Source organism: Dipteris shenzhenensis, chromosome 17, assembly GCF_047967505.1.
Source record: "Dipteris shenzhenensis isolate YYH24624 ecotype China chromosome 17, Dip_SZ_1.0, whole genome shotgun sequence".
Lineage (NCBI taxonomy): Eukaryota > Viridiplantae > Streptophyta > Polypodiopsida > Gleicheniales > Dipteridaceae > Dipteris > Dipteris shenzhenensis.
Window position 1 is genome coordinate 4814371 of NC_141612.1, and position 23160 is coordinate 4837530.

At 45.1% G+C, this 23160-nt stretch overlaps 1 protein-coding gene across 1 annotated transcript in view; it reads right to left on the reverse strand.

Annotated features, from left to right (window-relative positions):
- Positions 1-10165: 10165 nt before the first annotated feature.
- The window catches only part of LOC147891567 (uncharacterized), a 39024-nt gene continuing 26029 nt past the window's right edge, over positions 10166-23160 (reverse strand). The window contains exon 3 of the mRNA XM_087388853.1: positions 10166-10649. Within this exon, the coding sequence (XP_087244979.1) occupies positions 10322-10649 (328 nt within the window). The 3' untranslated portion in view covers positions 10166-10321. The remainder of the gene's footprint in view (positions 10650-23160) is intronic.

Sequence of the window (23160 nt, forward strand, 5' to 3'; positions counted from 1 at the left end):
CTACCCAATGTATTTTTTTGGTTTGTGTTTGATTATTGATGGATCAATTCAATGCAATCCACTATAGGTGGGAATTTCAATGATCTACCATAGACTGCTTTGAAAGGACTTAGCCCCATGTAGCCTCTTAAAAAGATGCAAATATGCATGTAGCTTTGTAATTGCCCATATAACTGCCAAGCATTCTAATTTTGTTGTAGAATATAAGGTTTGAGACTGAGCGATTACGATATATTATAGGTCTCTAATTGTCTTGGTTATCCTTCTACAATAGTACAACACCTAAACCTTGATCAAAGGCATTTGTGTGAAGGAGGAAAGGCTAGTGCACGTTTGGATCTTGTGAAAAAGCATCTTCTTTGAGAATCATGGATTTTATCAAATGACTATTGAGATTTTGTAGACAAGGTGGATTTCAGATGTTTTAACACAATTGCAATAGAGAAGTGACTGTGGTGAATAGTTCTAGATATGAATCTTGCACTCAACCCAACCAATTTAGAATATCTTTCTATTTGTTTTGCATTTGTGGGAACTTCCCTCTAAGTCCTGCACCTTATCAATCTTCTCCTGCATCCTATTTCTCTTGATTGATTGGAAGAAAGTCTTGGATGGACAATCGCCCACCGCCAGCCATAGTTGCCTACTCTTTAGGCGGGCTATTTCTGCTTCCAGTACCTCCTGATCGCGGAGTGCCACATCTGCTTTGACCAATAGGGTGTTGAGGATGCAATCCTTGGGGGCTTCACGATTCACTGCGTGAAGTGCAGCTCTAGCTACCCTGAGGCTGGCGAACCTACCTTTCACGGTGGCTTTGGCGGCTCTGTCTTCATCTTACGTCAGAGCCATAACTCTGCGAATTGCAAAGTCCCATCTATGTGTTGGGTCCGTGGCCCCCTCTGTCGCCTCCAGCCACACCCTCCTGACCTTCCTGTAGAAGACCTTTGATGATAGAAGCTTGGCATTAAAGGTGAACGGAATGTTGTGCGACCTGCCAATCTTGCATGGGACCGAGAACCTCCAATAGATTGGGGTGTGATTTGAAATGGCCGTGGTGTAGATACAGTCGCCCTGCAATGCTTTGAACTTTGTATTTGTTTTGCATTTGTTTGAACTCAATAATTTTGTAATGCTTTAAACTTTTAGGGCTCTAATCTACTGCCATATTTAGTAACAATGAACCTGAGACGCTTGATGCAAGATTGTGCGAATTTGCACTTTTCCATAGTAAGCCTTAAATTGTTTTGGTTTGAAAACATAAACCTTGTTATAGCTATTATTTGATGCCCCTCCCAAGTCTATGTATGAATCAAAACATCATCTAAATACACCAAAGCTTTGCCTTCAATTATCAAATCATTCAATAAAAAATTCATTAATCATTGAAATTGACTAAGGGTATTATGTAATCCAAATGGCAATAACATTGAATTGATATAATCCAAAAAGAGTTTGAAACTCTTTTTGCACGATCTTGTTTATAAAAAAGAATTTGCCAATATCCAAAATTGAGATTGAATGTAACAAAGACCTTTGAGTGTGCAAGAGAATCTAGGATGTCATCCAATGGGGGAGAGGATACTCACCTCTTCTTGTGACTTTGTTGAGGGAACCAAAAACCACATAACGTCTATAAGAATCATCTAGTTTCTTGGTGAGATGTGTTTCACATGCCTAGGAACTTTTGGAATGATTGATAATCTTAACTTTTAGCATAGATTCCATCAAATATTGTTTTAATACTTGGACCTCTTTGCTCAATCTTCATCTTTGTGCAATGAAAATTGGTCTTGAATCTCGTATAGAAATTTCATGGTAGACAATGGCTATAGTTTTTTTTATACTTTCTACAAATGCAATAGGGATCTTAAAAAGTAATTTCTTAATTTGGACCTCTTGCTAGACATCTTCATGAACCATTGTAGACAATGTATGTAAAGAACTTCTATATAATATAACCATGGAATAGGATGAAATTTGGATATTCTAAGGCATTTGGAATAAAATCTATCATAGCTTGTTTGTAGAAAATCCGTTGTGCCAGAATAGTAGTGGGAATGAGAAACATCTTATTCGACAACTAAATTTCTATGTCACCCACAAAAGATGACATTGCAAATGATATACTATCTCCAAACATAATGCGATGTTTAGGGTTTTTGGTCTTGAACAAAAGGCAGAAAGGTTGATGTTAAGGGACTTCCTAAGTCAACTACTACAAGGATACGTTTTCTATGGCATTTTGCTTCAATGACAAATGCAATGGGCTTCAGAGGACCTAAACAAACGAGGGAGTGTTCCCCCTTCATGGCTTCAAATGCTCTTTTCGCGACACTATATTATTTGAACAATTATGGGATTCATAATTTTAAATTAGTTGTAACATAGTATTTATTACCATGGTTGTTAACACTAAATTGTGATGATTGTGGCACTAGTTTTCCACTTCATGCCCTAGCCCAATCGTTCATTTGATTATGCAAGAAAATTTCTTTGTCTAGATGGCCAGAAGGATGTCTCCCTTATCAAATTGGGGTGAAGCATATGCATAGTGGGGGGAAAGGGGGGAACGAACATCACAAATTAAAAAAAATAACTCAAAGAGAGCGACAAAGAGAGAGAGAGAGAGAGAGAGAGAGAGAGAAGGGGGGGGGCGGGGAGATTGCAATGATTAGGAATGAAGTGTATTTTCTATTACTTAGCCCAATATGGCTCAAATACAGATGGTGCTGGTTACACTCTACACACACAAGTTTCCTACATTGCAAGAATGACCCTAACTTCTAGCACTCTAGAATCTTATATACAAGACTTCCTACTCACATTGGCAAAGGGTTATACACATAACATTTACAATGGTTGCACCCCCTTTGTCACCAAGGGAAGTTTCTTTTACTTTGTATTTGTCTAGGCTAGCAAACTTCCTTCATACAAAATTTTCAACAACATCCTTGGTCCCATGGTTTGAGTCAATATCAGGTGCTTTTGCCTTGGCTACAATGACCATCTTGAACCTCTCATCATTCGAGTCCTTTTTCAACTTGCTTTGTAGTGTAGTACCACTCATCTTGTTTTCATGCATTAAGCATTCGAAAGATGATATTGACATGCAGGTTTGAATTGCTCCCCACTTTGTTAAATCCTTCAGCTAGTAGTTCCATTCATTCTTTACATGGGTGCTCCATTAAGTTGCTTTGCCCTTTGAGTTGCAAGCTCTCCATCAAAGTTGAATTTCCAAAACATCAATTTTAGGTTTGAAAATTCACCCCAAGGGTTGGAGGGATGTTGCATTCATGGAAAATGTCATAACCTAGTCGATACAGATTGTGTTCATTCTGCAATAAATGTCCTTGCCCATGTTTAGACCTATGAACAGATCATTCTAACTAGAGTGTGAACAACGAGTCGCGTAATGATCAAATGGCATTGCAAAACCAACTACCCACGCGAGCCATTCCAAAAGTGAGAAATAAGTGCATCGTGATGGTGACCAACTAAGTCACCAAATGGTTCAAAGCAAAATCCCTCAAGGACAACACAACCCATATCATGGCAAGGTTCTTGTATGAAAACATTCATCGATTCAAGTACCCCATCAAAACTGTGTTCGACCAAGGGGTTCACTTCATCAAAAGTTCATTGACCTAATGGTGAAGGAATTCCCCATTTAGCACAAGAAATCAATGATCTACTACCCACATGCAAATGATCAGGTCAAAGCATTGAACAAGGTCCAAAAAATGATCCTCTGCAAGATGTTGAATGAGCACCAAAACAATTGCCTGATCATTAGCTATAGATAGCACTTTGGGCCTACCAAATGGCATTCAAACCCACAATGATGCATACCCCCATCTAGCTAGCATTTGGTCTCAAATCGCTTGTATGAGTGGAATTCCCTGTGCCAAGTATAAGGGTAACTGTATAGCACATAAATGGCCAAGAAGAACTCATAGTTATGAGGCTCGAAAAATTGTCAAGAATTGTTGAAGTCATGCTAAGGCAGCCTAGATGCAAGGCATAGTCCAACAAAGGAGTAAAGCATAGCATGGCAACCACGTCAAGAAATGAGCACCAAAGATATCATGCTTGTACTATTGCACAGTGCTTTGTTGGGAGCGGGAGCGATGAAGCAAAACCTACAATGTAGGGCAAGGGTAGGATCCTACCAAATGAAAACATGTTTCAACAATGGGACAGTCAATTTGGAGTATCTGGAAGAAAATGAACTACCAAAGCGAATCAATGGGCTGAAGATCAAAGATGTTTTTGTCACATGTGAAATTTGCTCAAGCAAAGTTTGTAGTGGAAGTCCCAAAGGAATGCATGGAAGCGACTGACCCAAATCAAGATTAATGGGTTGATCATGCAGAATCATTACTAGGGGAGCACCAAAATTCAACATAGACTCCGAGAAAAAAACAACCTTAATTGGACAAGATCTCGAAGTGGATGGCCTAATCATAGTAAGGAGAGGTGATAAGGTGGTATGGGCTAGTTGTTTAAAGAGATTGTTGGGGAGCTGTTGGGAGGGAAACCCTGGAGCCACACATATATAAACCCATTGAGGTAGGGAGAGCTCACACTTCACATTCCCAAACCAAGTAGGAGCTCATCATCCTTTGTCACCCCACAACCTCTGAGCCTCTACATCCACTCTCCACCTTCAAGCCAACCAACATCGCTACCAATCTGCCACCAAAAGAGGAAGAACACAAACGCCCAATACAACAAGGAAGGAAAAGAACAAAAGCTGAAGGGGCTCGACCTTGGCCCACCAATTGTTCACAAATGGGCCACAACATGTTTGAGTTGGCTGTACCTCACTAGGTGGATTAGTTTCATGAACTACCATGGACAACAACCTATGACCAAAACCTCACAATTAAAGTGACCAATACGTGAGCATGATTTGGTATAGATTGGATTGTTTCCATGGGTATTTATCATCATGAGGGTCCCAATCCACTTGAATGGATTATGAATCTGTTACAGTCACTTGTGAGAAGCCATGCACGTGCCCTTACATTTACACTCATGTGATGGAGCCATGCACTTACCCCTATTGCACATTACTCATTAGAGAGATGCCACGCACATTTTGGTGATCTTATGGTCTAGTTAATTATCATAATTAAAGGGGTCCCACTTCACCTAAATGACCCAGTTGTTATCATAATTGAAGCATGGTTATTGATAACTTGGATTAGTATTGATGATCATCGCTTCCATGTTTTTGGCATTCTAGTAGAGTCAATTGGTAGTGGATGCTATAGGGTTGAGTTTATTGCATTCCGTTGAGTAGTTTTGATTTTTGGACCACCTTGATCTCGGACATCAATAAGGATCTATGACTTCTCGATAGCTTATTCGTCTCAAGATGATACTAGTTTGTTTATGATTGAGTATAGGATTTTGGCTGATTGATGGTCATGTCAAAGCTTGAGATCTTGTCAAGAGAAGCACTTTTGCTTTTGAACAAGGGAAGTGATGATAAATGAATTTAATTTGTGATCATTTCTTAGGACATTGTGCTAGTCAAAAATCCATTCAAAGGGCCATAATCTTGCAAGACTATATTTATTGTGATTATGTGATTGTGCTTCTCAAAAATCCATTCAAAGGGCCATAATCACAGTTCTTTGAGGATGAGGTGGTCCAAGTAATTAAGCTCTCAAAGGAAGACGCTCTCGAAGGAAGACGATGGCACCTTGGACCTACCAGTAGTTGAATGTGACACATTTTCTAATGACGGCATGTGGCTACAAGGCCAAGGGTATGGCACCAGCAAGGCAAAGGACATAGAAGCAAATAGCTATCTTTCAATTCTTAGGTGCAATGGAAGATGATGGATAGGTGTGTCCCACGGACCCTAGTGTAGAAAGCACTAGAAGCTGCAGGATCACATATTAATGATCGATGTCCCAAATTCGATTAAGGAAGCACAAGGGAGGGTGAGTTAGAGCTCACCTCTACGTACTTGCATGAAGCAAAACAGAGTTGACGACCCATTACAACATGTTGGATGAACTATTTGAGGAATCCCCAAAGAGGGAAGACAAACGAGTAGTGAATCCAACCACCAAAACAAAGACTGATAAACAACAATAATAGCAATGACAATCCAGACCAATGTAACAGTAGCAAAATGAACAAAAACAACAACCAATGTAGCAGTAAGAATTGTAGCCTACCAAGCCAATGAGGAAGAGAAAGGGAAAGGCATCGTCAAACCCCAAGCAAAGTAGGCAACCAAAGAAAACAAGGGAAAAAATATGCACCAGTTAGATCCCAAAGCCCAAACCTTGACATTGGCAATTGAGGACAATTGGTTTCCCTACAAAGCGCCCATGACACCGTCCAATTTGACATCGTGAACTGCAGTCATGACAATGTCACTCACTATTGTAATGACTAGACCTTGAAGCTTTGATAGGACTACAATGTGGTGTGTTATATGGCCAAGAATTTCTTATCCCCAAAAGTGGTTGACTATCGATTATGGAGAGAATGAAGCATTAAGACTTGCTTGGGTATCATATGAGGACAACCAAAAAATATGGCAGGACTAAATGGCCAAGTTCGTGGAACAAAGGGTTCTGGCCATTCATGAGGTCAATGAGGAAAAAAGGAGGAAGAAGTCAAAAAGTTGAAGCACCAGGATCGAAGGTGAAAGACACAAGAAAATGACACGTAGACCCATAGTGACTGGGTCAACAAAGAAAACATTGAGTTAAAGACGCATTGGAATTTTGGAAGTGAAATGCAAGAAGGCAAGGGAAAAGGTCTTGGTCTTGAAAGAAAAGTTAATTGGGTCCAAGCCAAGCTAACTGACAAAGGATCCAAGGTGTTTGAGGGGGAGAAAAGCTTCAAGAGCAAGTAGAAGGACTGCTCCAACAAAGGGTCTGAGGTGTTCGAGGGGGGACAAGCTTAAGAGCAAGTAGAAGAACGTCTCCAATTTCTCACCCAACCTCAACCTTTGATGAAGCTCACCAAAATGGAAAGCTTTGTTGTTTAATCTTTGCATGCATATGGCCAAGGATTCCTTCAGTTCAGTGTTGGGATTCATTTAGTTCAATGTTGGGATCATGCATGAGAAAAGAAAGAAAGATGTATTAACGTCTTCTAGAGGCATCGCTGGCCTATGACACGAAGTACAATCACAAAAAGGAACCCATGCAAGCCATTGTGGGCTGAGGCAAAGGGCTCGCTAAGGCCCTTTGTAGTGTACTAAGCGCTAAGCTAAAACGCATGCAACAAAAAACTAGTACTCAGACTCAAGATCAAAATACATAGCTCGGTGCCAAGATGGCTCTCCTATGAGATGTGAAAATATCTCGTATTTGTGTCTATCGGGTCATCTCTCGACAGTGGGGGGCATGGTCTCCATGATCTATGTATCCGGTGGGCCATGTCAATAGTGACGGGTCGTCCGCTCCGAATATGGTTGTGATGGGCTGGACCTCCATCATGTGTGCCTTGGTCTATCTGCATCTCTCAACGTCGCCGTCTCATCCCATTGAGCCAGTCAACCCTCATGTCATCTATCTCCTCCTCAACTCCACTGTGTCCAAGGGCAGTCTCAAAAGTATAAAACTGTGTAACATGTCGTTGGGCTCGCTTGGTCGTAGGTGCCACTGTATCCTCCTGCTCTCTGATGCGACGCATCAAGGTCTCTCTATGTCGTCGCATCTCCATCAAATAGAGACCAACATAGACCTGGTCCTAGAAATGAATCAACCGAGAGAGGACCCAAACCCGTGTCCCTCTTGAAATAAGTAATGGTACCATCCTCTGATCTCATAGTTTATAGGGCAAGTACACAAGAAGTGCTCCTTTGTTCCACCTCCTCTAATCTACAGATCCGTTGCTCTCTGGGTGTACTTGTGGCTCTCCCTATCTCAATCCTCAACTGATGGAATGAGACCTGAAAAAATGTGCATCAGCATCCTATTGCATGTGCATTTGTCCGATAAATACGATATTTTGTACACATCATGAAGTTATTTACCTTGAGACCCGTGCAAAGTATCATGTTTATCTGACATTGTTTGCATGGTTGGACATGCATATTTTTCCATTTTTCACCGTGTCACATAGATGAGTATCAAAGAATACACATCAACATGCTCCTATCGCATGTTCATTTTTTCGATGGGTGCGATATTTTGCACACCCCTTCAAAGTATTTAATGTAAGTCCCATGCGAAGTCCCATGCAAAGTATCATGCTCATCAGACACCGTTTTTATGGTTGGACATGCATATTAGATCCCATTTTTCACCACGTCATACATGAGTATATATAAAAATATGCATCAACGTGGCGATCAACATGTGAGACTTGTCTATCCTCCAAGTATTGGGGTCTAATAATCACTCCATCAAACGATACTATGAGAAAATGATCATGGTAAAATTGGATCTTGGTGGGGAACTCCTTGTCTCCCCCCAAGTTCGCAACGTGTGGAACTGAAGTAGGTCCAAACATATGATATGATTGATCTCATCCTATGGAATCAGGTGGTCATGAGCATCTAAGCTGTACTGGAAGGGGGAGGGGGAGCAATCCATCCAGATGCCCTGGCTATAAAACCATTTGGAACATCAATTCCTTCATATTGGGTAGTCCCTACCTTGATTAACTAATTATGAAGCTAGTAGGATCAAAGCTATGCTTCTCTTTCATTGATGATAAGTAGGACAACAATGGGATGCATGTTCCTTAGCCTTCATTACACCCATTTGAAGAGTGTTGCAAGTGCATCTTTTTATGTTCTCCCATCATCTTGTTCTATTTTATGGCAACAAGAATTGGTTCTTGTCTTACCTCTTCAATATGACCATTAACTAGATATTGGCCAATGATATAGATGATCTAGCATCATTTAATACAAAACCACTAGATTTGGGTGATAAAGCAACACTTGCTACTTACAACCGTAGCCTAGATGTTCTCTTGCAAAAAAGGTGACAATATCACACCCACAAACTAGTGCACTATTTACAAATTTGAAACCACCCATCCAATCTACACCACTAATCACAAACTATGACCATTCACCTAGACATGTTCAAGCTAGGACTCAACTTAGTTGGTTTCACCACCTTAAGTCGTACCACTTGCTTGTGATCTTATTAGCCCAATTTCACACGATTGCATGGAGGAAATTGCATTGCTGGGTTGTGATAAGAAACGCTCTATCTTCTGACTTTGAGCTACCGTTTAACGGTCCTCTTCGGACAATTCATCCAATCCAAGAGTAGCTGTAATATCTTGTGATTCCTTACAACGCTGTGAAGATTCCTTGCAGCCTTCCCCCTTCCGACCGCCGAATTCCTAGGGAACAAGAAATGGGTAGGAAAGGTGGGAGGCACCCAACACAAAATTTGTCCAAATAACACAAAATTTGTCCAAATAACACAAAATTTGTCCGCTTCTTATGCAAGACAAAAAATTAGACCCAATGTGAGGTGGGTTTTGTGGCAATCAAAAAACATGAGGTCACTCAATTCGCAGCAAGCAACCAAAGAGCATTTCCAATCTTCAAGCACTTAGGAACCTTTTGTAGCAATCAAAAAACATGTGGTCACTCAATTTGTAGCAAGCAACCAAAGAGCATTTCCAATCTTCAAGCACCTAAGAACCTTTGATATGGTAGCAAGGGTAGTGACCTTCAAGATGGTGGTTAAGGGTGGAGATGACAAAGCAAGAAGGGTGTTATGTGGGATAAATGTATCGACCTTCGTACCCTCACTCTCATTTTTCCATCACCCTCCCTGTAGCCATAAAATTCCTCCTCACAATGGCCCCCCTCTAAACAAAGACAACAACAAATTCAAAAAAAAAGAAAAAAAAAGAATGATATTCATTCTCGTGGCTCCATGTTTGGTGGCTTAAACGATGTTCAATGTGGAACGTACACAAAATCTCACATTCAAATTGAAACCCAGATTGCACTACAAAGCCAATGTGCATGGTACTGCGAATTTGGATCAAAAAATCCATCATTTCTCAGAATGTACCATAAGAAAAAAGGGTAGCTTAAACTTTAACAAATGTGACACTCAATTACATGTGTGAATTCTATTTTACACAAACTCGGAGGCATAGTCCCTTTATGACTTTACTCGTCTATTTCGATCAAAAAACCTATAGTTCATCAGCATGTAGGCCCTTAGAACCAGAAGAAAAGGGTAGCTTAAATATTAACAAATGCAGCACTCAATTAAATAGGTAGATTCCATTTTACAAAAAATGTGAGGAAGTTGGCAAGGGAAGAGGGAAATGTAAAAGGAATTATTTGGGGGGTTGGGGGTTATTATATTACTCCAGCTGATTTTAGCAGCGATCGCAATTCTACATGAAGCTTTTCCACTTCATTGGATATTGGCAAACCAGGGGCCAACTCACAATTAATTGATGTTTGCCCCCTGCTAGAACATTCTACTGCATCAAGAGGATTTGTCGAAGTCTTTGAACTGTCTTCCTGAGATCTGTATCCCGCATTATTAGAATCTTTATGAAACAGTACCAGTGCTTTGTCAGCCGAGATTGAAGATAATGTGGCCTGCACATGGTTCACTTGCAGCCTGGCAGTATCATCTAATAACAATTTTTGAGCTGCTTCTGGCAATGCCGTAAACGCACTGAACACAACACAAACAAAAGTGTCATAAATAGCTACAGCATAATACTTTCTCAGATGTGGAGCATAGCCGATGCACAAATCCTATTTTCACTTAGCACGTACGGTGAAGGACATCATCAGAAAATCCAAAATCTACTAGTACACATTTAACAACTGGGCATAACACTTGTCGCGAAAGGAAAACAATAGATACCACCACTAATCCAAATCATGAAGTCAAAGAGTTAATTTGCAGCCCAGCCTCCAGGCAACACTAAGTCTTATTCCCAGAGTTCTTACTGTCCCAACTGTTGGAGGTCAACATCTCCTGATGTCACCTTAGAGAGAGAGAGGGCCTTGCTTGTGGGTGTACCCGCCCAGTGTGAGGCTAGGGTATAGATTGAGTGAGGGCCTTTTTTGTGGGTGTGCCCGCCCCCCTGAGGGTAGAGTAGGGTAGAGAGGTTCCTCCGAGCTCTCATAGAGGCACCTATGTGGTGTGCCTGTGACCATCTGTGGGGCAGCATATTTGCAGCAGTCCAGCATCCCCATGAGCCTATGTCTAGGTAGAGGTGGGCCGATCTGTTGGTCAGCCACCTAGGCGCTGCTGTTGGCTTGGGTGGGACAGGAGGTCAGCCCCTGTGGCCCTGTGGGAAGCCCTTATAGGGCGTGGAGAGTAGGCAGGCCAGTCGGCCTGTAGGCCTGCTGATCGCTTGGAGGGCAGAGGGCACAGCCCTCCTTATAGGGCTTGGGGAGCTCCACTTGTAGGCAGGTGGTCGGCCCTCTAGGAGGTGCAGTAGGGCTGTCAGCCAGCCCTTTATGGAGGGCAGAGGGGGGTTAATCCCCTGCATATGAGTCGGCCAGGGAGAGCAGCTGGTCGGCTCCCTTTCTTGCTGACCGACCAGGGAGAGGCTGGGGCTATTTATAGGCCCCCCTCCTTGTCTTGGCATCTTGTGGAGCAGTTCAGTCCACCACAGAGTGAAGCCTGGCAAAGGTGCAGAGCCAGCCCACAGCATCACTTGAGGAGCAGGGTAGTGGAGCAGTTCATCCACTCCCTCATGCTCCCATTCTTCTTATCACACTGAAGAAGCATCTCTGTGAAAAGATAGCATGAACGATGCTCAAGACGATGTTGATGATGCAACAATAATTCTTGATGCTATTGAGGAAATGCACACTTTCAATAATTCTCATGAAGGTAATCTCCTCAGTCACCTACCCTAGGAGAGAAGTTGCACTGAGCTCCTACGAGCTCCCTCCCTCCCCGTCGTGCCCCGTCTTACCCCCCCTCGCCTTCTGCGCGGCCCCTTCCTCTCCTTCCGCTAGCTGCTGCCGCGCAGCCAGCCGCCCCCTCTCCTCCACACTCCTCCTCCTCTCCGCCACGCCCCCCCTCCCCCTCTCCTCACCGCCCCTCCGCTCGTCGCTCCCCACCCTCTCCACTCCACGCCCCCACCCACCCGCCTCACCCGCTCCGCTCCTCGCTCCAAGCTCTCCGCTCCACGCTCCTCACCCCTTTCCGCTCCACGTTCCCCACCCACCCGCCTCACCCGCCCGCTCCACGCTCCCCACCCCTTTCCGCTCCACGTTCCCCACCCACCCGCCTCACCCACCCGCTCCACGCCCCCACCCTCTCCGCTCACCTCCTCCCTCTCCACTCACCTCACCCAACTTCCACTCCACTCACCTCACCCCACCCTCGCCTCACCTCACCTCACCTCACCTCACCTCACCCGTTTTTTTTTTTCACCTCACCCGTTTTTTTTTTCACCTCACCTCACCTCACCTCCCTCTCCGCTCGCGCTTCGCTTCCCATTCCTCCCCCCTTCCTCTTCCTTTCCTTCCCCACCTTGGGAGTTCGCAATTAGTCAAGTGATATGGCGGCTACATGCCCGGAACAGGTGGCCCAGACGGACCCCCCTCCTCCATCAGCCTATCGCGTCACTTTGACAGAGCACCAGGTCTCCTTGGTGAAGCAGGCCGCCACGGACTTTTCCAAGACATCAGTTTATGGGAGGGTCATTGGCTACTCCCCTTCACGAGCAGACATCAGGGACTGGTTGCAGTCCACCCTCTACCTCGAGGACAGTCACATTGAGGAGGTTGCACTCATGGGACGTGGCATTTTCTGGCTTAAGCTCTCCTCAGCACAAGCTGCGAGCGACATGGTTAGACGATCCCCTACTTCTGTGGGTGGGAAGATCATTCTCATGGTTCCTTGGTACAGGGGCTTCAGTGTAGCGGACTTCGACGCCCGCTTTCATATTCCTCGACACCCAGTTACCCTTATCTTCCTAGGTCTCGCAACCGAGCTTCGCCCGATCATCAAGGACCTGGGGGCGCACTTTGGTTGGCCTATGCAGGACACCTACATTGATGCGGCGGCAGCCCAAGGGGTGCCACGTGTCAAAGTGGCAGTCCTTGATCCACAGAGCATCCCCTCGGAGTTCGAGATAGAGAGAGACACAGGTGTGGTGACGCAGCGCATTCTGGTCACTGGTTGCCCAAACCAGTGTTTGAGATGCCACGGCTTCGGGCACCAGGCTCGCTCATGTCCTCGCTTCACGGGTACGGAACCTCAGAAGACCCCCAGTCAGGCAACTCAGGATACTCCGCTCCAGTCAGCGAGATCCCCTCCCGAAGGGGAAGGCTGGACGGAAGTCAAACAAAAACAGAAGGGCAACAAAGCAGGCCCCAAAAAACCTTTCCAGCCACAGCAAGAGCCCCCTCAGATGATCCCTACTTATCAGCAACTCGGTAAGGGGAAGGAGAAGGGTAAGGAGAAGGTCAGCCAGCCTCCCCCTCAGCCCTCATCCCGCCCTCCCCCCCCTCCTCCCTCCTCCTCGATTCTCTGACCCCCACCCCCTCTAGGTTCCACCCCCGCACCAGTAGTTTCCGCGCCACTCTCTTCCTCGAGCATGATACAGGAGGAATCCCCCCCTCCTCCACCTGCAGCCCCGAAGCCAGCACAGACCTCACCCTCGTCCATCCCTCCGGGCCCGACGACGGGGAGAGGCCCTTCCCCATAGGTGGCTAGCTCCCCTCCCTCCAGTTCAGACTCCTCATCTTCATCCCCAAGCCCAAGGGCTGCTCCTAGAGCTCTTCCATTGGAGTTCTACCGAGCAAGTCCTTGGGACTACTTGGATGCAGTGGGTATTGGCTCCTTTCCTACATGCCTAGACATCAGCATCTTCTTCCTCCGCAAGGGGACGGAGGGTAAGGTGTCCATTCTAGCTCCGCACGATGATCCTAGCTATTCCTTCACTATCTCCAGTAAAGGGAGTGAGCAATGGACAAATGAAAATGTTTGGGAGACGATACGTGACCAGACCCAGGAGCAGGTGCAGGACTGGATTGGTAGCAGAGTAGCGGAGCTTCTTCAACAGCAGTGGCAGGAGGGTGATGTTCATCTGCGTTGGCGCCACAGCGCCAAACGTTTCCGACTCCTGGTCATTATTAGGCCACCGCTGGAGTGGGCCTACGCGGAAGGGCTTCGTCCCTGGAGGACTTCAGAGGTTGTGGGCTTCTACGGCATCTCCCTAGCAGAGGCATCGAGCTGGTTAGAGAGAGCTTACCACCACGGGACGAAGGGCCTTTTCCCTCTGCTGAAGGTTTTAGAGGATGGATCCGATGATCCGACCTCCCCTTCGAAACCTTCACAGAAGCGCCTCCGTCTCCACACAGGACATCCTCCGACCACTTCGACTTCGACCGCAAGCAGACAACGGGATGCGTCTCCCTATTCGAGAGAATGCCGAGCTGCTGGACTCCGAGTATGCAGACGACACAGCCCTATATGTGCAGGATGATGTCGAGTTACTGGAGCGAGTGAGACTATCCCTAGAGATTTTTTGCCTTGCGACTGGGGCGAAAAGGTTTTCTTACAGATCCGGGAGCCAGCTCACAATGGGGTATTTTCTTGGGGTTTCGCTGGATCCCTAGAGGACAGACGACACGTTACCTAGGATTCCAGGTAGGCCTGGACATCACACCGGCTCAACAGTTCTTGCCGGTCCTAGCCTCCATACGACGGAAGCTTGCTTTCTGGAGCACGGCTCGGCTTTCGTTAGCAGGCAGGGCCCTTGTGGTCAACCAGGTCCTTCTTGCCACTGCTTGGTATGTGGCCTCTTGTTGGTGTTTTTCGAAGTCTTGTGTAGCCGGTGCGGAACTTCCTATGGTCTGGTTCAGACGGTTCCGGCACCACTAGAGCTAGGGTCACCTGGCAGACGGTCATTCTTCCCCAGGCAGACGGCGGCCTTGGCATTATAGATCCAGAGCTGCAGAGTCAGGCACTTCTTGGCAAGCTAGTCATCCGCGATCTGACCCCAGGAGGACAGACGTGGAAGCTCTTGCTACAGCATGGTCTCAGTGGGTGTACTCCCCAGAGAGGGGGTGTTTGGCAGCCTTCTATTCGATGGATCTTCACTTCAGCTCCTTTGACTCAGCCCCATTCCCCCTTCCTCCGTAGCCTCATTTCGGTATGAAGGAAGCTGCGACATAGCCTTTCTCAGGTTCCCCCTAGCTGCCGAGAGGAGACTGACAGACAGCCCTTGATCTGGAGCAGCCAGGTGACAGATGATACAGGTCGTCAGCTTGGAGAGAGATCCCATATCCCTTGGGCGCTCTGGGCGCATGGGCCCGCGCGCTTGTTCCGGGTTTGGAGGGACGTCTACAGTAGGATGAGCCCAGGCGAGCTGGTAGCAGCAGTAGGTACGGCACGTGGGATCCAAGCTCGGCGAGCGGAGATTGATGCTGCCATCCCTGCATGTTGGAGGGTTCCCGTAGGCACCCTCTTCTCGGGAGATGAGAGGTGGCTAGGACAGTTCACTCCACGAGGCATTCCTTTGGTGGTGGCAGGCCTCTTCTCGGATTCTTCGGTACATTTCTTCTCCATCACTGATGACAGTCACCTACAGAGCAGAGAGGCCGTGATCAACCCCCAGCTTCCCTGGCAACGCCTTTGCATTGTAGGGCTGCAAGGGAAGACTTGGCATATAGACCGCCTGATTATGCAGGACCAGGATTGGCGACTCTTGATATGGGAGGGCCGTTCCTTGTCAGAGGTGGAGTGGGACCTAGGGGAGTGGCTTTGGCCATCGTTGGAGACCTCAGAGAACCCTACCCCCTTCTTTTCTTACAGTGCACGCACGGGCCAGCGTGCTCTTGGGGCTCTCCAGCGTGGGCTACCCACACAAGCACATAGGTGGTATGCCCGGGGGATATCCTTGGTCTTTCTTCGCACCTTCTGGAAGACTCTTTGGGCTAGTTGGCGTCCGAGGAAGATCTCCTACTTCCTTTGGATGGTGGCACACAAGGGGCTTCCAGTTGGTAGCTGGCTGAGAGAGATGGGGCAGGAGGGGCATTGTCAGACGTGTCTTCAGGAGGAGGAGTCCCTGAAGCATTGCCTTTGGAGCTGCTCGCACGCGCAGACAGTTTGGAAGGGAATCATGGGGATCTTAGCTAGGGCTACACCCAAGCTAGGACCGATCACTTGGGGAGCCGTTTGTTGGTGCAGCACTGAGCCGGGACATCACTTGGCCTATGAGTTCTCTAGACAGGATCCCGTCTTTTTCATCACGCAGGCCACTTGGGCATACATGGACAGCTTCCCATGGCATTTGACAGAGACAGATGCAGGAGCGACGCCTCAGCACCCAGTTTGGGAGATCATAGGGAGCATCACAAGCTGGCATATCTAGACTTCCAGATGCGCGCAGACTGTAGGAGCTCAGACTTCTTCTACCACCCAGACCCTCGCAGATATCTGGAGCACGATCATTCACACGCTCAAGGGTCAGTGGGATCAGATTCAGGGAGAGTCCCGGGCAGGGAAGGAAAAGAGACGACGTTTCCTTCACGACTGGGACAACAGAGTTATTCTTCCAGCACTCCACTCAGAGTCTTCAGTGGCATTACGCCCCTCCACCGTGGCTGTTTGTCCACTCTCCGATGATTATGCCCTAGGAGGCTTGTATTTAGCTTTTTGACTTCTCGGGCTGAATCCGTTTTGTGATTACAGCCCGCTGGCCTTCAGGCCTTCTTGCACTCTCGCTTTCAAGTAATATAACTAGCACTACTTTTTTGCGCAAAAAAAAAAGGTAATCTCCACTAGAAGCATTTAGAGATGACGAGTCTTTATTTTGTTAGAATTTTCATAAATAGGGTCAAAAAATTATTCTTCTGAAATTTCTCATTATCGAGTATGTTGCACGAGCAAAGTTTGAGATAGTTGAAGCCACTTTGAATAACTACCAAGGATAAAAATGCTGTAAGAGTGGCGTGTGGATATGATGGAAAATAGTTGTTTTTGTGCCCTGGAGGTTCAGATCTACAAACAATTTTATCAGAACATATCAAAGGAAAAGCTTACATCACTTCTTCCAGCAAGAAATCAATGGAGCCATGTCCAGTATTATCAAGGGTTGTTGGCCGACCTAGGAAGCATTTTGACAAAGATCCACGACAAGAGGGAGGAGGGGGAAGAGAGAGAGAGAGAGAGAGAGAGAGAGAGAGAGAGAGAGAGAGAGGGCAGGGGGGGACAGGGGGCGGAGAGGGGAAGGGGAGGATTACCAGAATTCGAGTGACTGCGATCGAGTGAGGCGATGGTTCGAGCGAGGAATTTCATAAATTTTGACATTCTAGTGTGATGATTTATGTTCAAAAAGTAGCATGCACCTAGATGAATCCAAGAACATTCCCAAACTCATCCTCTAAAAACACAACATAGTGCAGTTTCAATCTCACGATAGTCACTCATAAGATTGAAAACCATAAACTCCATCACGCATGGCAGGGACTAGCTACTATGACATCCCCACTAACGTCATCAGCGCCCAATAGTGTAGATCATAGTATAAAAGTATGCTCTCACACATACAAATCCACACACCCACACATACTTGAGCATCCATTTATACAAAGTCTTCGTACTGAGTTTCTATCGGCACTCCGGAGATGAAGGGCGAACCCAGCCATGACGAAGGCTAGCACTAAAGGAGAAGGCTAATCAAAAAGTAGTCCAAATCTCTTCATTCAAAAAGTAGCATGCATTCCTTACTTTTACGGTGGTTGTCCTACCCATGATATATTGAGTAATCAATTGTCTTATAGACAAACAACAATTTTTGAAAATGTTAGGCAATGTTTTTTAAGGGTCAATGAAGGAGCGGTGAAAGAAAGGGATCAAAGTATGTGTTTTCTTGTGCAATTTCCATTTTCAAGGAAAAATAATAATGGGAGGAGGAGCCTATACCTAGATGAATCTAGGAACATTCCCAAACTAAACAACATAGTGCAGTTTCAATCTCACGATAGTCACTCATAAGATTGAAAACCATAAACTCCATCACGCATAGCAGGGACTAGCTACTATGACATCCCCACTGATATCATCCGCGCCCAACAGTGAGTGTAGACCATAGTATAAAAGTATGCTCTCACACATACAAATCCACACACACACACATACTTGAGCATCCATTTATACAAAGTCTTCGTACTAAGTTTCCGTCGGCACTCCAAAGGTGAAGGGCAAACTCAGCCATGACGAAGGCTAGCACTAAAGGAGAAGGCTAGCACTAAAGGGCAAACTCACGGCCTCTTGGGAGGCTCCTCTTGCCAATTTTATTTGGGCCATAACTTGGTCAATCGAACTCCAAATATGGTCATGTTTGTAGTCAAAACGATCGGAATGATATGAATGTGAATACATTTATCATGTTAAAGTGTCAAAATTCTAGATATTTAGAAAGTTTTTACTTATCTTTGTTTCATGAGAGCCGGACCTTATCAAACTCTATATTTAATTATGACCATAGATTTTTCTCATATAGAGTTTGAGTCCTTGGTTTCCTCCCTCCATCCTAGAGGTGTATACGTGGTCAAGGACATATGAAGGTGATCCATATTTAGTTAGCATCATCATGGTCATAAGGTGATCAATAATTATTAGTTCCATAGTTTAAACATTTTATTCATGTGATCATTTTGTGTACAAAATGGATCAAATCATGTCACTAGCATAAAAATCAATAAAGCTACAAATAGTTGTTTGTGAGGGATTTTGCTAGGAGAATCTTCTATATCATCGGTGGGACCATTGTTTCCATGTATGTAACTCCATAAAATAAAGACAAATGGTCAAAGCGAAGTAGCAAATTCTATAGCATTGGATAAGCTGAAATGCTAGGTGACTAACCAAGGTTCAGATTGAAAAAAGTACCTACCATTGGTACAGTTCACTTACAATAATATAGTTCACAGCTCTACAGGGAAAGCCCCCTTTGAGGTCATCTATGGGAAGGTGATTCTACCACCTATTCTAAGGACCAAAGATGAAATTTTTTCAGCTGATCAGTTTGTGAGAGACCTCAAGACAACTTTCAGCCAAGTCCGGACAGCAATTGAAAGGTCTCAAGAAAAGCATAAAAGAGCTACGGATAAGCATAGGAGACAGTTAGATCTCAAGGAGGGGATTGGGTACTTTTGAAGTTCGAGAAAGTGTATGCAAAGTTATCTCCCAGGTACTATGGCCCTTTCAGAGTTACAGAAGAAATAAATGAGGTTGCATACAGGTTGGCATTGCCAGAACATTGGAGGATTCACAATGCTTTCCATGTGAGTCTTCTAAAGAAATTCCAGGAGCAAGAGCCTACAGAACCAATATCAGAGGATCCACCAGATGTGGATGAGCTAGAGGAGGTCCTTCAGCCAGAGCAGATTGTGTACCATACTGTACGCAAAGGCCCTTAGGGCAAGGAGTTTTACACGTATCTTGTAAAATTCAAGAATTATACGACATTGGATGCCAAGTGGATGGATGAAGACATGTTGTCCAATCATCCACAACTTTTGGATGTTTACCAAGAAGCTTTTCAATTGAGGTTAACTGATTGGAAGCCGAGGGGATGTCACCACAATGTAAATATCATAAGTCAAAGTACAATTGACCATTCATTTGATCATAATTAAAGAGTTTTCCATCTAGGTTAATTATGGTCAAAGAGTTCTTTTAATGGTCAAAGAATTGACTACGGTCAAAGATACTTGACTTTGGTCAAGTAAGCCTAATTTCAATCGGGGAGACTTCGTTTATTACCAAAGGGTTAGCAACAGCTAACTAGAGAACCACAGAGCTTACTACGGTCAAAGAGTATTGACTTCGGTCAACGAGACTTGGCATGAGTCAAGAGGATTAACTACAATTAACCAAGTTGTGCCAATTCGGTTGGAGAGACTTGACCATAATTAAGGCACCTCAACCATTGGTCAAAGCCCCCTTAATTATGATCAAGAGTGTTGACTTCGGTCAACCAAAGAATATATATATATATATTTGTTATGTGTGCACATGTGTTCAGTGGGGACACCCACTGTGACTAGGATTAGTCCACAGTTTATAATTTGCATGCAAAGCGCTAACAATTAATGGATGCCATGGTGGTGCGCTTTAATTAATTGATACAAGTACTATGAGGGACTAAAAACCCAAGCAATTTGAAGCGTAGCAAGTATTTCGAAGGCCACCCGCATGACCAAGTGCTACGAAGACCCCAGAAATTGCCCTCAGAGGCATGTAATAGGATTTAGTCTAGATTTTTTACAAGTGGCATGTTGCCATTTTGAAATGAGCTTGAAGATCTTGTAAAATGGAGCCATTTTGGAATGAGCTTGAAGCTCTTGTAAAATGGATTCACATTTAAAATTGGTAACAGCTGCTCTACACTGAATTATTGTATTCATTCTTCTCTCAAAGCAATATAACCCTTGGGGGGGGGGTCCAGCCCGACTGTTGTCCTGGGCCCTAATACTGTGTAGAGTGTGTGTGTGTGTGTGTGTGTGGTTGTGGTGTGTGTGTGGAGGTCGTGAGAGAAGGTGCTAGCTCATAGCCTCGTGAAGATATCCTTGCAGGCCCCTCCCCCTTTGTCCGTACGCCCGTACCATCACCGTACGGTCTTCCGGACGGCCGTACCAACTACTACGACAAGGTCGACATCCCTGCGCAGATCTACGCGCAGGCCCCTGCAACTCTCTGACCTCGTTTCTTTCTATACGTACCTACGGTTTCTACCAGTCCCTCCGTACAACGTAGTCCTTTCAACGCCGTCAACTTTCCCGTACAACCTTGCCTTTTCCGTACATTTCCGTTGATTTCCGTGCAGTTCATCTTTGTCCATGCAGAACTTTTCGTACAGTCTCCTTGCTGTTCCGTACAGTCTATCCCGTACAAACTCTTCCGTACAGCCTCTACCGTACAGTCCTGAGTTTTTTTCCCTGTGTCTTTCCGTATAGTTTCTCTACTTTCACTCTATTTCTTTCCGTACAGTTCTTTCTTGCTTTGCGAATTTCAATCATGGCTTCAGGTTCCGATGTCTGTACATATGCTAGAAAAGAAAGGCCTGCAAATGCCAAGCGCCGCCCTTCTTAGCCTGCATCGCAAGATGATGAGCTTACTATGGAAGCTCAATATGTGTTTGATATACTTAAGGATGACTTTCAGCAGTCACGACAGGAATGGGGCAAACCAGTTCTAGAGGTCACATACAAATTGAAATTGCCTTCCCTCGTGAATCCTCTCAGGAAGCTATCTTAAACCGCGGTAATAATTTTCTTTCCAGGAAGAATCCCAGCAGCCAGTGATGTTGCGCAGTGGATCAAGTCTATCCTTGGAGGATGTTTTGTAGAAGGTGTCTATTTTGCATCCAGAGGCTTTTATGAGGTGCACTTATCAGATGCCTTATGCAAGCAGAGGCTACTTGAGCTTTCTCCCCTCTTCTACAGGAAGCAGATGGTACATGCTATGCCTTGGTCCCCAAACAAGGATTATCAAAGTCTTATACAACATCATTGTCCTGTATGGGTTGAGGTTGTTAACTTCCAGGATTATATGCATGAAGAATTGCCTGGCCTTGCTGCTTCATTGGGACAGGTCATTTGTCCTCCACGCCCCATGGGAAATCGTAACAGGTTCTGCATCCTCTGGGACACTGACACACCTACCCCTCCTTCTATTGCAGTGGAAGTTGAGGGTGTGCAATTGGGAAAAAAGTATTTTGACTTGAAATGGGGTGTGTTTGCAGGAGCTTGCTTTGCCTGCCACAAGTTTGGGCATCTAGCCTCTGAATGCCCAATGGTTCTGCATCAACCCCCTCCTAATGCCTTGCTGCCTCAGACACGAGAAAAGAATGAGAATTTGCAAGCTAAGGCAGCAAATCGAAAAGGAGCAAAGAATGCTAAACCAATTAATCAGGTGCAATCACCTGTTGGAAAAAAAAAGGAAAAGGAAAAGAGAAGATGAAGGAATCTGTGGGAACAGATCGGGATGGTTTTCAACAACCTAAGAAGGTGGTTGTATTGAAGCAACGCCCCTTTCAATCTCGTCAATGGGATGCGTCTTCTCCCTCACCAGGACAGGCTTCCACTTCAGTTCCTGTCCTTCAAAATTGGGTGGGGGTTTTGAAGAAGGGAATCCCCATATGTGATTCTGAAGAAGGGAGAATGCTATATCTTTCATGGATCATGAAGGCATGCAGCCCATGCAGGCAGAGGCTTTGCCTCTCTGATATCTTGTTTCATACTTATACTTTTCTGTATATATGTCTTTCATGCATCAAACACTTAAGTGCTTTACTTACAATGTACAGAGCCTCTGCAATGTCTCAAAGTGGAGGCTTTTCTGGAATTATGTACATAAAATGCAGCCAGATATTGTTTGTTTGCAAGAGCATAATCAACACTCTAAGGCTGGTCATCATGATTACTTTGGCGGCTATGATATATATTATGCTGGTACCACTACCTATACAGGTGTATGCATAATGGTTAGACATGAGCTGGAGCCTCAGTTAGCATTCAATGACAGCAATGGCCGATGGATGGTCATACAATGTAATGTCAATGATGATATTCTTGAGTTTGCATCAGTCTATGCCTCCCAGACCTCTGCCATGAGGGCTTTTTTATGGGATTCTTTAAGAAAATGTCCATGAAGATCTAATGCATTTATCTGTGGAGATTTTAATAATTCCCCTCTGTCGAGAGATAACACCACTTCAAGATCTCATATGCTATCATCGGAAAGACAGAAATGGGATAACATGCTTCTTTCTGTGCAGGCTGAAGATTTATGGCTGCTTCTCCAAGGGTCAGTGCCTGGATATACTTTTCATCATAATGCATTTACTACATACTGGGCAAGGCTTGACAGATGGTATTTGTTTTATCCACAACAATATGCAGAATTTAGCCCTCATCTCCTCATAGATTTCTCATTGGGCTTGTCAGATCATGCCCCATTATGGATAAATCTACAACTTGGTATGCCACTGGATGTTTTGCCTACTCTTTCCAGCAGATTACTGCATGTTAATCAGGCTTATCTCCGACATCAATATTTCCAGCAAATGATCAGACTTGCAATTCGTCCCTTGCCTTTGCATGTCCAGGAGGACATGAATTATGCTTGGGACAGTTTTGTCTCTCGTATACAAAATGTCATTAGGGAGTATGGAAACTGGCACATGGCTACATGGAGGAAT